At 33.3% G+C, this 13,717-nt stretch overlaps 3 protein-coding genes across 3 annotated transcripts; 2 read left to right on the forward strand and 1 right to left on the reverse strand.

Annotated features, from left to right (window-relative positions):
- Positions 1-1,062: 1,062 nt before the first annotated feature.
- LOC143909937 (protein ILRUN) lies at positions 1,063-6,496 on the forward strand. The gene is made up of 5 exons (XM_077428256.1): positions 1,063-1,296; positions 1,369-1,566; positions 2,557-2,786; positions 2,891-2,946; positions 5,474-6,496. Exons 1-5 carry the CDS (start codon positions 1,160-1,162, stop codon positions 5,510-5,512), a joined length of 660 nt encoding a protein of 219 aa, XP_077284382.1. The 5' UTR covers positions 1,063-1,159; the 3' UTR covers positions 5,513-6,496.
- Positions 6,497-6,577: 81 nt separating this feature from the next.
- On the reverse strand, positions 6,578-8,319 carry Ts (Thymidylate synthase). The gene is made up of 5 exons (XM_077446708.1): positions 8,032-8,319; positions 7,511-7,768; positions 7,320-7,440; positions 7,016-7,241; positions 6,578-6,888 (listed from the first exon to the last, which is right to left on the reverse strand). Exons 1-5 carry the CDS (start codon positions 8,150-8,152, stop codon positions 6,673-6,675), a joined length of 942 nt encoding a protein of 313 aa, XP_077302834.1. The 5' UTR covers positions 8,153-8,319; the 3' UTR covers positions 6,578-6,672.
- A 2,296-nt stretch (positions 8,320-10,615) lies between these two features.
- Positions 10,616-13,488, forward strand: LOC143909729 (fork head domain transcription factor slp1-like). The gene is made up of 4 exons (XM_077427859.1): positions 10,616-11,407; positions 12,160-12,328; positions 12,914-12,983; positions 13,069-13,488. Exons 1-4 carry the CDS (start codon positions 10,857-10,859, stop codon positions 13,146-13,148), a joined length of 870 nt encoding a protein of 289 aa, XP_077283985.1. The 5' UTR covers positions 10,616-10,856; the 3' UTR covers positions 13,149-13,488.
- The last annotated feature ends 229 nt before the right edge of the window (positions 13,489-13,717 follow it).

The raw sequence follows: 13,717 nt of genomic DNA on the forward strand, positions 1-13,717 counted from the left end.
CTTTGTATTTTAAACATTGTTTTAAATTTAAATATATAATCAATTCTACATTTATACCACCATGTTCAAAGACTATTTTAATCAATCTAATTGAAAATGGAAATGGAAAAAATGGTTTATTAAACAAATTATGAATTTTAATACGAATATTGTTTCACATCTAGAAAATTGGGTAAACAATTTAAGGAAATTACTGATTTTAAATGTATTACTTTGAAACGTCAAGTAGATTGGAACAACGTAGAAGAAACAATAGTTTTCATAAAGAAATATTTGCCTGAAAACTAATATCTAGTACTGTAGAATGAATTATTTGACGAAATTTTATATTAGAAAAAATACGTAAACTTTGAAAAACTTCAATAGAATAATGAAAAAACACCAACAAAAAATAACATCAATAATTTGTGGACAGCAGATGAATATTGATATCGCAAAAGCAATGGTTATAATAAAGTGCAATTTCAAGTATAATACTTGCGAAGACTTCATGCAACAAATAGAAAATTGCGATGAATTTCTTAAAAATGTGCATAACGTTGCAAAATATTCTTAATTTAAATATATATATTTATTGTATTTATATTTGTTTCATTGAAAATCGTTTATTATACATTAAAAAATAGATAACCTTACACTATACGTTTGTGGGGGTAAATGGATTATTTCGCAAAACGCGATCTCGCGTACGTCACTAAAATCTCGATCACGAAACATCTGGCACCCAATAACTCCATCAATATGCGAAATATTGTACTAACGAGAACTCGCATGCCAGATATATATATTCCGTATTTGCGATTTTTGTGGCAACGATTGTCGTGCGCGCGATCGCAATTTGCGCAATAATCCGTTTACCACGTTTGTGATGGCGTTTTTTTTGCCACGACTCGATCAACGTCGAAATAGGCTGTAATGTTAGCGCCAGAGTCATCAGCAAAATGATAAATTATAATCAGTTTAAATTTCACTAAAGGGTCACAAAGTTCTCAATATTGAAATGTAATAACGATGACGAGAATGAGCGTGATTGTAGGTTGGTAGCTGTGCGGGTTTGTTTTTGTGTTGTGTCGATCGCAGGCGAGTGTTGAAGTGGAAGTGGAAGTGGAAGTGATCGGGCCGAACGAAGAAGAGGAGAACAACAAAGTCGAGAGCGAAAATGGACGTGAGCCTATGGAGAGAATTCGGGCGCATGAACGTGTGCGAGCGCGGAGAGCTGGTCTCGCGGATGCGGGCTCTCCTGGGCCACGCGCTCTCCACCGACACGGCCGCCTTCTTCCTAGACATGACAGACTGGTGAGATCCACAACATTCACATGCTCACATTCCCCATTCCCCATTCCCCGCTCACGTCTCTTTCCATTCCAGGGATCTGCAGGCGGCCGTGTGCTGCTACCTGGACACGTACGGACCCTTGCCGCTGCCGCTGCCTTTGCCCTTGCCTCTGCCGCTGCCTTTGCCGCCCCCGTTGCCTCTGCCGCCCCCCGACACCCACTCGCCTCTTTGCATGCGAGTTCTCGACGACTCTGCTCACAGCTCCGTTCTGCCCGTTCAACCCAATCAAAAGTTCGCACTCTCTTCTCTTTTTATTTTATAACACTGCTCTCATTTCAGTTTTCTTCGCATTGCAATGAAAAATGTGTGATTCCTATTGATCGATGGATACTTAGAATCCCCTGGACAGTGACAAGACCCAATGCCTCCATACTACAAGAGCTGAAGGCTGACAGCCTGGAAAATTAGTCGTTCTAGGAAACATTCAGGGGAAAGGAATATCAGTGACCAGGTCAAGGCTGCCTCTGTAAAAACTGCAAGGCGTCGAGAGGGCTGGAAGATAATGAAGTCAAAAGACGGGAAAGTCACGACCCTCAGGCATGGGATCGACCAAAATGCTCTGATCTATAAAAATCCGTTCATAACAAAACTCGTCGGCCAATAGGAATCGAGATCTAAAGTAGGCCCACCGCCAAGCTCAATTGAAATCGGGTATAATATGTGCCATGACAATTCTTTATGTATTTCGTTCATTTTCCATCGCTAGAAAATATATAAATATATTTTAACACCCTATATATTATTGTGGTTTTCTCATATTAGGAATTATATGTACTTCATTTCATTTGACTCAGGAACAAGAAGAAAAACACGCTGTTGGTATCAGTCAGCTAGATTTGATTTCATACTGGGATATTACAACCTCCATACACAAGTACAACTTTCTAGCGGCTCGAATAAAAATAACACTTTCTGTATACATACATATGTATATAGATCAACACAGCATGATAGTTTTCCTTATTTCTAACATGTAGAATCTTTGATTTAATATGTTAAACATCGTTCTATATACTGATAGATGTGCTACCCGGGGATATTTCGAAATTTGCTCACTAAATTGCAAGCATACTATGAAACTAAAGACGTTTATGATCGTATATTCGAATAATGCTTTAGAATGCCGAAAAAATGATGAATTCCTAGATAAATATTACAAGCGATTACTGATAAATGAATGAGCTCTACTGTAATTTGATATATTCGTGCTTTCAATTTCAGTTTAGAGTGGAAGTGGAAAGTGACGAACAACGGTGAAAATGTATGGCCTGAAGGTTGCGTTTTACTTGCGTCAACCGTACCTGAACCTTTCTTTATTAACACTAAAGCAATTGCGACTTTAAATCCTGGTGATACTGGAGTATTGGAGGTAAATTTCACTGCACCTTCTGCAATAGGATTATATTGTCAACCGTACCACCTTTCTACAATTGACGGATTAACGTTTGGAGGTAATATTCACCATATTTTGATAATATATACTATAATTCTTTATAATTGCATCAATTTTTTTATATTCAATGGTAATTTTTGGATTAAAATTTATTTTTTGCAGATTCTTTGAAAATAATGATAGCCGTTGAAAATGGTGCTCAACAAATTTCACAAGAGGTATAAAGATTTATGAATTTGTAATATTCTTTTATACATATTATAACAAAGTTAACCATTAACACTTAAAAGTCCATTACGAATTTTCATTAAGTTGACTTTTGAAAATTCCTTTGCCCTGGGAAATATCTTTTTCAAATGTATGAAAATTAAAAACAATAAAATAAGGTCTATTTAAAAAACCGAAATATCGGTTATTCCTCACGATTTCGCAAAAGCCCACATGTATACAGAGCTGCCGAGAGGAATTCCGGGGCTTGGGAAAAAATAATTTCGGGCCTTGAAAAACTTAAAGAAAATCTTATAGATATATATTTTTAATATACGAAAAATCTATCTACTAGAAAAATAATAAACCTTAAAGCATTAAATAAATACATGTTATATCTAATATATAATTTGGAAAGAGACTTTGTATATACATATGTATGTATCCTTGGTTCGTCGTCCGTAGATTGGTGACGTCATCGAACAAATGATCCGATTTATTTATTTTTTCGATTCATAGACGCCGATTCGATTTTTCGGGTGAAGCCCTAAACAGCAATTGCTCATGGGGGCGCAGAGGGGCGAAGCCCTAAACGGCAATTGCTCATGGGGACGCAGAGGGGCGAAGCCCTAAACGGCAATAGTTCAGGGGGGCGCAGAGGGGCGAAGCCCTAAACGGCAATAGCAATAGCTAATGGGGCGCTGCCGTCATCAAACAAATGATTCGATTTTTTTTTTAAAGGGCAAAGGCTCAGGGGGCGCCGAGGGCGAAGCCCTAGACGTCAAAAGCTCAGGGGGCGCCGAGGGCGAAGCCCTAGAAGGTAAAGGCTCAGGGGGGTGCCGAGGGCGAAGCCCTAGAAGGCAAAGGCTCAGGGGGGCGCCGAGAGCGAAGCCTTAGGAGGTAAAGGCTCAGGGGGGCACTGAGGGCGAAGCCCTAGAGGGCAAAAGGCTCAGGGGGGCCGAGAACGAAGCCATAGAAGGCAAAAAAAAATGATTTTTTTTATTAATTTTTAAAAATTTTATTTTTAATAAAATGTTTACTATTAGATTAGTCATGTTTAAGCGGTTTATATTTCAAATACCGAGCGAAGCCGGGTAATTCAGCTAGTATAGAATAGTATAAAATATCAATATCGGCTAATTGGACGTCCCAACACTGGCCCGCTCAAGTAGTTCGAGCCCTGGAACTTACCCCCCCTTCGTCAACCCTGAATGTGTAATCACTAAAGTAATAAAAGGATTGATTATGAGTGTCGAAATTCGCCAGGAACGATGGACCTACGCAAAGAGTACAGTTTTTATTACACTTTAAATTAAATTCCATGAATGATATGTTGATGTTTGTCATGTTAGCATAGTCTGGATGAACTGTAAGATCATTGGTACAAACCACCCGTCCCGGAGTACAGTATATACTAAGGTTTCAAAAACGAGTAAACTGGTGAAACTGCCTCTTTTCAAAATCACCAAAAACCATAAATTAAATGACTGAAATAACAAACTTTCTTTTTTTTTAATTTAATTGAAAATTGGAGTACAGCATCTTTACAGTTGTCTTCAACCATATAAATTATCAGATCAGTCTTTCTGTATTCAATTTTATATAAAATATATTCATTTCAATATATTTTCACGCAATAAACAATATCTAAATTATAGATAATTTAAATTTAAATCAAAGATTCAATTTGAGAAGTATGTTACGCGCTAAAAACAGATAATTTCGATGTCTGAGGATCTTTTCTGAATATTATTATTTTGGAATACTTTGAAAGTCAAGCTTTAAACCATAGAATTTTTTTTCATTTATTTACCGATATTTTGGATAAAGATATTCTGTTATGATATCTATGGAATGTATGCTTGAAACTCAATATTTTAAATAATACCTTTTTTGTAAAAAGTCTGTTGAGTTAAGAATAAATCAATACCAAAAACACATAATTTAAGCTCAATTCAAATGTATGCTTCTAAATCCTCTACCATATTATTCGCAAATCTGTATTTCAGACTATTCAGATGTAAAAATACAACTGATTCAGAAATCATAAAATCAACATTTAATTCTACTTGACATAATTTTTTTCATGAGTTTACCCAATTTTTGTGTTTCAATATGTAATGTGACCTAAAGTAATTTCTAAATTGTAATCATATAGTTTTTTGGATTGCATTATTTATTTAATAAAATGCTTTAGTTACTTTCTGCTTATAAGTAACTCACCAATAACTATAATCATCCGCATCGATGTTATTAATTTTTAAATTTATCATAATGCCACAATACTTTCAATTCCAAAAATATTGGTTTATCGGTTACTTCACCGAAAATTTTCCAGTTATTTGGAACCCCCCCCCCCCCCAGTACATGCTGTTTACATACATTTTCTAAAAATTAAAAAATATACTTAAATGTCCCTTCACGTTTGTGATTGTGGTCTTTTGTCGAAACTCAGCCAACAATTCAGGAGGGGGCATTACAATAAAACAGACGAGATTTAAATAATTTATTTTATTAATACTTGCATTTCTATTCCAGTGTCCGACAGATATGAGTACAGATGACAACATGTGTTAACAAATTCTTTGATAGTGAGTGTCTTAATACTAATGATTGTACAATGAAATTCATCGCCTTTAAATTTACAATGTAAATAATTATTAGTGTTATTTGGTCGTTGGAATTAGCGTTTTAAACAAGTTGAAAGTAATATTCAATTTATGAAACTCTTGGACAAAGAACTGTGATCCAGACACTATATTTTTATTTAACTTATTTGATTTATTATATCAAATAATTTTTTAAAATTTCATGTATATGTATATAAATTTTATTATCACAAATCGCAATTTTTATCTTTTCAATGCTTTAAAATTTTTAATATAAAATTTTATCAATATATACTTATATTTAATTTTCTACTTAATGTTATTATTAAACTCTTTATTTATATATTATTTTGATTTAATTGATGAAATATGAACTATAATTAAATAGCAAACTGAAAATGTGATAAAAAGTAAAATGAAGTACCTTATTTCTAGTTAAATGTCTAATAATTGTCCCTTTATTGTACTTCCTAACGAATGTTTTATGTGGTTTAATTGATCACCAATATTTTTCAATTATCGTTTCATTAAAAATGAAAACTTGCACACCCTTTTATGTGTAGATTAAAAATCTGTTAATGCATTTATATGTATTCTTTTGATGCAAAATTTAAATATCAATTGAACAAATACATTGAACAAAATTACTTGTCCATATATGTATATAATACGGTTCGGTGATTATTACGCACAAAGCGATCTCGCGCACGTCACTAAAATCTCGATCACGGAACGTCTGGCAACTAAAAATTTTACTCATCGAGAGCTACCCACACCAACTATTATACTAACGAGAATTCGAGTTCCAGATATTTCGTATTCGCGATTTTCATGGCAATGATTGGCATGTGCGAAATAATCCGTTTACCATATAATACATATGTATGTATGGATAAAATGTACACTATTATATGTTTAAATATGCAATTGTAAATAAATTTTCTGATTCATTATTTTTTTTAATTTACATAAATACCTTCTAACAAATTTCAACAATTTAATCAGCTTAAAATAATATAATAAAAAAAACCGACATATTTCATAAGCATTTATTGAATAGGATGAATCAAAAATGTTGCAAGTAAGAAAGCACATGAAAAGTATGAAAAATCTAAAGGAAAATGTGTATCAAACAGCCATTTCCATATCAATTTTTGGGTGAGGTTTGTAATCTGAAACTATGAAGTGTTCATATTTGAATGCTGTGATATCATCTGTAGGTGCATCTGACGAAAACGACAAATGGGGAAAAGGACGAGGCTCTCGAGTGATTTGTTGCTTCAATGGTTCAACATGATTGAGATATACATGCGCATCACCCAAAGTGTGAATGAACTCTCCAGCCTACAAAGTAATTTTTACAATTGTTTAAAGTTTGCTGTTTCACATATTCTTGTATACTTGATGACAGTAGCAAGTGAGTTAATGGAGCAATTCAGTCAACAATGAACGAAAATAACTGAATAATTACCTGTAAGCTGGTAACTCGGGCCATCATGTGTATCAATAAGGAATATGATGCTATGTTAAAAGGTACTCCAAGTCCTAGATCAGCACTTCTTTGATATAGTTGACACGATAGACGGCCATTTGCCACATAAAACTGAGCTAAACAGTGACACGGAGGCAGAGCCATTAAGGGTAATGATTTAGCATCCCATGAACATAAAACTAAGCGTCGATCTTCTGGACGGTTCCTTTAATATTTAAAAGAAAATATCTATGAGTGAGTATAAAACATATTCATGCAAGTAATAAGTAAAAAATATGAATACTTGATCATATCTATGATATTCAGTAGTTGGTCTACGCCTTGACCAGTGTAATCTACGTGCATTCCTTTATATTCTGCACCAAAGTGACGCCATTGAAAACCATAGACAGGCCCCAAATCTCCTGAAGGTTGATCAATAAAAATGTATAACTCGAGCACTTGAATTTATATACTACACTATGAAAATTTTACCTTCTTCTCTGTCTGTAAATCCGATGCTATCCAAAAATTCCCTCGAGCTATTACCGTCCCAAATATGTATTCCTTTTTCCTTCAGTACATTAGCATTAGTGCTTCCACTTATAATCCATAAAAGTTCCTCCAGAACGCCACGTACAAAGACTCGTTTTGTAGTCAATAATGGCAATTGACCATTTTCCAAATTCCAACGGCTTTGAGTGCCGAATGACGACAGGGTTCCGACACCCGTTCTATCTGGTCTTTTAGTACCTGTAAATTGATTCAAATGTGACATGAATCCTATACAATAATAAGAATATAATAGACCGCGCGTGTAAATCAAATCAGAATTAAATACAATACGAAAATAAACGTGATACAAAATCGAGAAGTTTAAATCGACTCAGTTTGTTTTACAACCGCTAGTAAAGAATCATTCGGGATTTGTTAAAAAATAATGTAGACGGTTTTTGAGACTGGATGAGTTGTATATTTTGAGACAATGTGAAGTATGTACAATTGAAGGAGAATACCTGTGTTGATAATTTGCTGGACCAATCTAAGATATTGTAGTTCTTGGTGCTCCAACTTCTGATTTCCATGCTCACCATTCACTCCATTCATTGTAAGACTCGCTCCATTCTCCATCGCCATGGCAAGTTTCCCGCTAAAACTGGTGACACTTCTACGTTTACTTTGCCAACAGCAGCATATAATATTATTATGTTTGCCAGGCTGGTTCACATTTGACTAGTAATCACCGAACCATATTTTCTCTCACAAGATATGACGTAGGAGAGGCGAGGCAACCTGGCAATACTGAGTATATACTCGTATTTACTTTTATTAGAATATTTTCCATGATCAGCGGACAGTGGACTAAAGAATGAAATAAATTGAAAATTTCCACTGTCCGAGGTATTTTAAGCGTAGTATACATTGAAGTATAATGTATAGAATAGTCATTCCTAACAAAAGTATCGCTTAAAAGCGAGCCATCGAAGAGAGAGACGGAAAGTCAGAAGAGAGACAAAAGAGTGAGGAAAAAAAATTGTGGAAGTGATCGTCCCTTATCGTCCCTTGACGTTCAGGGACGCACGGGCACATACAGATGTTCGGACTTTGTCGAACTAATACTACCACACAATTTCACTAGTAGAGCCTATTTCAAAGAGATCCTACTGCTACAGAGTTTAACAATCAACTGAGCAAAACAGCCGAAATCTCCGTTTGAACGGAGTTTTTGTAGCAACATTTTTGTAAGCTAAGAGCGCTTCTACCCATTCTACTTCAATGGTAGTATATAATTACAAAAATATTTCATGTTTAGAATTTTATAAAGTAAGAAACTTTTGCACCAAATTAGCATTGTAGATAAATATAGTAACTGAGATAATGAAATTTAGAGTGAGAATGAAGATGATTAAATTCAACAATTAGTTTTTAAGTCCACTTTTCATATTCCTAACTACATATTTATGTTCCGGTTATTATGATAGTGGAATAAGGCATGTAGCATTTGAGATAATTGGACATTTACGTAAATTTGTTTTAAAAATTATTTTGATACTACATAAAAATATATTTGTACTTTATGATTCTCAGCTTTGTGGATATAATATTTCCTGTACTAGTGGAATTTTTCGATTAGCTTGTATAATAATGGTATTTTTGGTACCTTAAATGACTTATTTCACTTTAATAATAACCGGCACAATTATAAAAAAAAATGTAATAAGTGAAAGTAAGAAGAGGCAAGGCGAGAGTAAGAACACCTACATAACTTGAAGACAACTCGTTTGCAATATTTTCCGAACACTAGTAAGGACGACTCCTGGGTTCGGAATCCATTTTCCGTGACAGCTAAACCAGTAGGCTTAAGGGCAAGTGACTATGAAAATCTAATTGATTTAATTAATGACTCTCATTTGAAAGAAAAATACAAAGATCAGCCTTTAAAATGATTTTTGTGTGAGTTCGTCAAAAGAGTACCTCAATTTTTCAAAACTTGCTATTATTGTTTCATTTCCATTTTCTACAACTTATTTGTGCGAAGCGGGATTTTCTAATTATGCTGCAACGAAGTCAAAGTGCAGGAAAAGGCTTGAAGCCACACTAGAAATTAGAATGCAACTTACCAATATTGTGCCTGATATCAAGAAGATGGGTTTAGTGCAAGCGCTCGACAATCACCAGACAGACTGAACGATATGCAATACATTGACTCAAAATCATCAAAGTCATTAAGTGCTTTATTTATTCATATTTTTATGTTAACATTATATTATAGTTTTATATTTAAAAATAATTAGTAATAAATAATGTGTTTTAATAACATTTTTTTTTTATTTTTACTATTAGGAACTAAAAAATAAGTGTTCCGTTAAAATTTCCGGGTTTACGAAGTGTTCCATTGCAGAAAAAGTTTTAGAAACTCTGATATAGGCATAAAGATTATGAAATCAATTTATTCCCGTATTATGAAATTATTATGTAGATATTGCCGACAATTTTAATATAGTAATTATTTTCGAAAAAGCATTTAAAATTCTTTGAAAAAATTGATTTCACAATTAATTGTCCGTGCGCTGAGTTGTCCGTGCGCCGAATTGTCTGCGCCGAAAGCTCGACGCTGAGTTGTCGGGGTGCCAAATAAATCAATGAGAAAAATGAGAATAAAAAAGTATGAGACGGAAGAAACAATCGGTTTTGACCAGAACACACCAATTAAGTGCAATTTAAACATTTTACTTATAATTTAAAATCATATAATAAGAAATTACTCGTTATACAATATGTTTATCAGTTGATATGAACATTGCTCGTACTTATTTATAACAAAAATAAATTTAAATATTTTTTTAATTATTTTCACTTTGCAACGCGACGTGAGCTATTAATTAATATAATATTAATACAAAGATACTATTACACCAATCTCTTATTATAACTTTTATAGATACTTTATTTAATTAATTTACATATACATATACATATACGTCTTCATAGAGATATTTTTTAGATTTTAGTTGGCCGATGCGATTCGGTGATACCACAGCAAAACGCTCAGAGAGGGGAGGAATTAATAAACATGAGGAACATAGTGCCGCCATCGCCAGTCATACAAGCGCTAACTTTGGTTCGGGATACTTCGTCGCGCTTTCAAAATCTCTCCCTCAAAGCATTAAGCGACATTAACATTAATTATTGTGATGTATTGAATTTTGAAAATAAAATGAAAAACAAAAGATGTCATAAAAAATAAAATAAGAAAAACTCATTGTAATTATTTTAAGTGGAACGTAAACGTATATAAAAAAAAAAGAAATTGACATAAAAATTGTGACAAAAGGAAGATATGGATACGATGATCCTTCCAGATTATCCGGAAAATGACGAAAAATTATCCAGCTATCACTTCCAAGATGCACTGGAAAACGAGGTGGAAATCGCCAGTGAAGTGTATGACATTGTTATCGTCGATAATTGGCAAACCGAGCAGCAAGAAATGGATGACAACAAAGTGTGGTGCGACGATGGTGAACTTTTAGCAGAAATCTATGTTGAGCAACCTGAAGGAAGCCCTACGCAAGTGATACATTCTCAGGAAGGGATTTTTCCGAACTACCCTGAACCGACAACGCAAACTGACTCCGACGATTGTATCAATTTGTCGTGGCTGCTAAACTTCAGATTGGACGACATCATCGATAGCTATGGCGAAGAATCCACGCCGAATAAACGAAAAGACAATGTCACATTTGGAAATAAAAACGCAAAATCAGTTCCATGCTCCAGTCCTACTGTTGTTACACAAACCAAACCTCCATACACTTATACGAAACTTATAGAATTGGCTTTGAGAGAAAAAGGAGAGCTCACCGTCTCTGGAATATACCAGTGGATATCGTAATTTATTTAATTGTTTTTTTATAAACTTTATGAATCTTTCAGTTGCATTAGTTGCAGTGAGCGATGTAAATATTTTGTTTGCTGTTTATTTGCAAACTTGTAATTTTTACCATAGCTATTGCTTGGCAACAAGATTAAATATTTATTAATCACCATTCTATCAAAATACTATTAATGTTTGAAATCGCGTTCAGACAACTTCACTCTATAAGTTTTAATTTTTTAAAATTAATAATATAATATGTACTGCATTTATAGGTGATTTCAATATTTCGATCTGAACTATGTATGTATTTCCGGTTTTTTTTTGTGTAAAAATAGTATTTCCAAGTTATGTACACACATATAAATATGTAGATAATTATTTTTTTTACTTTATTCTATGTATTTAACTTAAAATAATCTAAAAACAAATTTCGTTGAGTGTGTAAGTTTGATTTTAATTCAACTTAAGAAAAATTTAATGTATCTGCTTTCCGATTGTTAAATCCGATTGTCGTTGAAAACATTACGTATTATGAATCAGATTTATATTATATTATAGATACATGGATATATGTATGTAAATATTATAAATGTGGCGCAATAGAGTAGTAGAAGACCAGTCAATAAATGGAGATGTCGGTACCAGGCGGTACGCGACCCCTGTTCAGTCGCAACCCTCTCTATATTTTCACTTTCCTTCTTGTCTATCCCCAGTTGATTCATCTGTAACGTTCGATGTTATTTTTATTTGATCTTTCTTTCAGGGAACGATTTCCATTTTTCAAACCATATGATGATCGTTGGAAAAATTCAGTGCGCCACAATCTGTCCATAAGTCCTCATTTTCGCAAAGGAGCAAAAGCATCTAGGGGAGCTGGACACCTTTGGACAGTGGCTACTCCTAGTGCCCTCGACAGACAATTAGCTGCACATGTAATCATTATCAGTACATAATATCATAATTACACATTTATAATGCTTTCGATCAGTGGTTCACTTGGGTTTAATCTTTGCGGGAGGGGGGGAGGGGCATTGAATGTTTTTTTGAAAACTCAATAAACTTCACGAAGGAGTTATTTAAATGTATTTAAGTAGTCAAATTTAATTTTCTTTTCTTATAACACGGCTTTTGAGTTACATGGCCCCTAGCCCCCCTCACACCCGCTAAGTGCTATCAATGTTACAGAAAGAATTTGCCTTCTATAATATTACAGCGAAATCGTAACCAATCTTACCCATTTTTTATATAAAAATTATAAAAAATGATTATATTTCACAATATCTGCGCTTATGAAAATCGTATAATCAATTTAGCTGTAGCAGCGTGTTTTAATTATAATATAACTATGCGTATCTTATCGACAATACATATATTAATTGGCCGATTTACGCTCTACTGATTTATTGATTATGTTGAGCTTTGAAACCCCAAAGCGAAATGATATCTAGTCGAATTACATACATATTGTAGTAATAATTATATATGTATGTAATAATTTATTGTTATTTTTATTTTAGAAAAAACAAGAAAAGGAGCCTACCATGGAACAAGAAGTAGAAGCCGCGGCAGCTAGTATATTACAGCATGGTAGTCTAATAATTATATATTTCTAATGATTTAATTTGATGGTCTGTACATAAATTATTAATATTAATAAATTTCTTGATTTTAGATTTCATGAGTCCTGTTGCCGTCGAGCAAGTCGCTACCGTGTATGATCTATACAACGGTCCACTTTCTTATACGTATTGATTTAATGATTATTGCCTAATGTTTGTACATAACAATATATTGGGTGATACAATATTATAATAATTATACAATACAAAATGTAGTACGTATTTCGAAACGAATGAAAACGTAAATGGATAATTTTTAAAACAAATGATTATTGTTTTTAATTTTTTTTCTATGCGAATCTACAAGAAATAAAAACAATGCTTTCGAATAATTTCGTGGATAAAAGTAATTCGTTTTATAATAACAACTATTCATAAGTGAATTTGAGTTTACATGTGATATTTTCTTTTATAATTTATTTGTTTGACTTAATTATAATAAAATGTGAATAAAATCGACGCAATTTTCAATAATGATGTTTATGATTTAATTAAAATGTACACGTCTAAATCTTATGTACGTTTAAGAGATTCGAAGAACTTCTTATTTAGTACTCAATTAAAATACAGGATTTTTATTTTACTCGCCAAAGTATACATATATCTAATCATTGTCTTAGGATTCGCGCTAGTAAAAGCGATATGAAAGTATACTTTTTTTTTATGCAAGTAAATCTTCTCCAATGTATCCAACGAAATTGT

Source organism: Arctopsyche grandis, chromosome 3 (genome assembly GCF_051622035.1).
Source record: "Arctopsyche grandis isolate Sample6627 chromosome 3, ASM5162203v2, whole genome shotgun sequence".
Taxonomy (NCBI): Eukaryota; Metazoa; Arthropoda; class Insecta; order Trichoptera; family Hydropsychidae; genus Arctopsyche; species Arctopsyche grandis.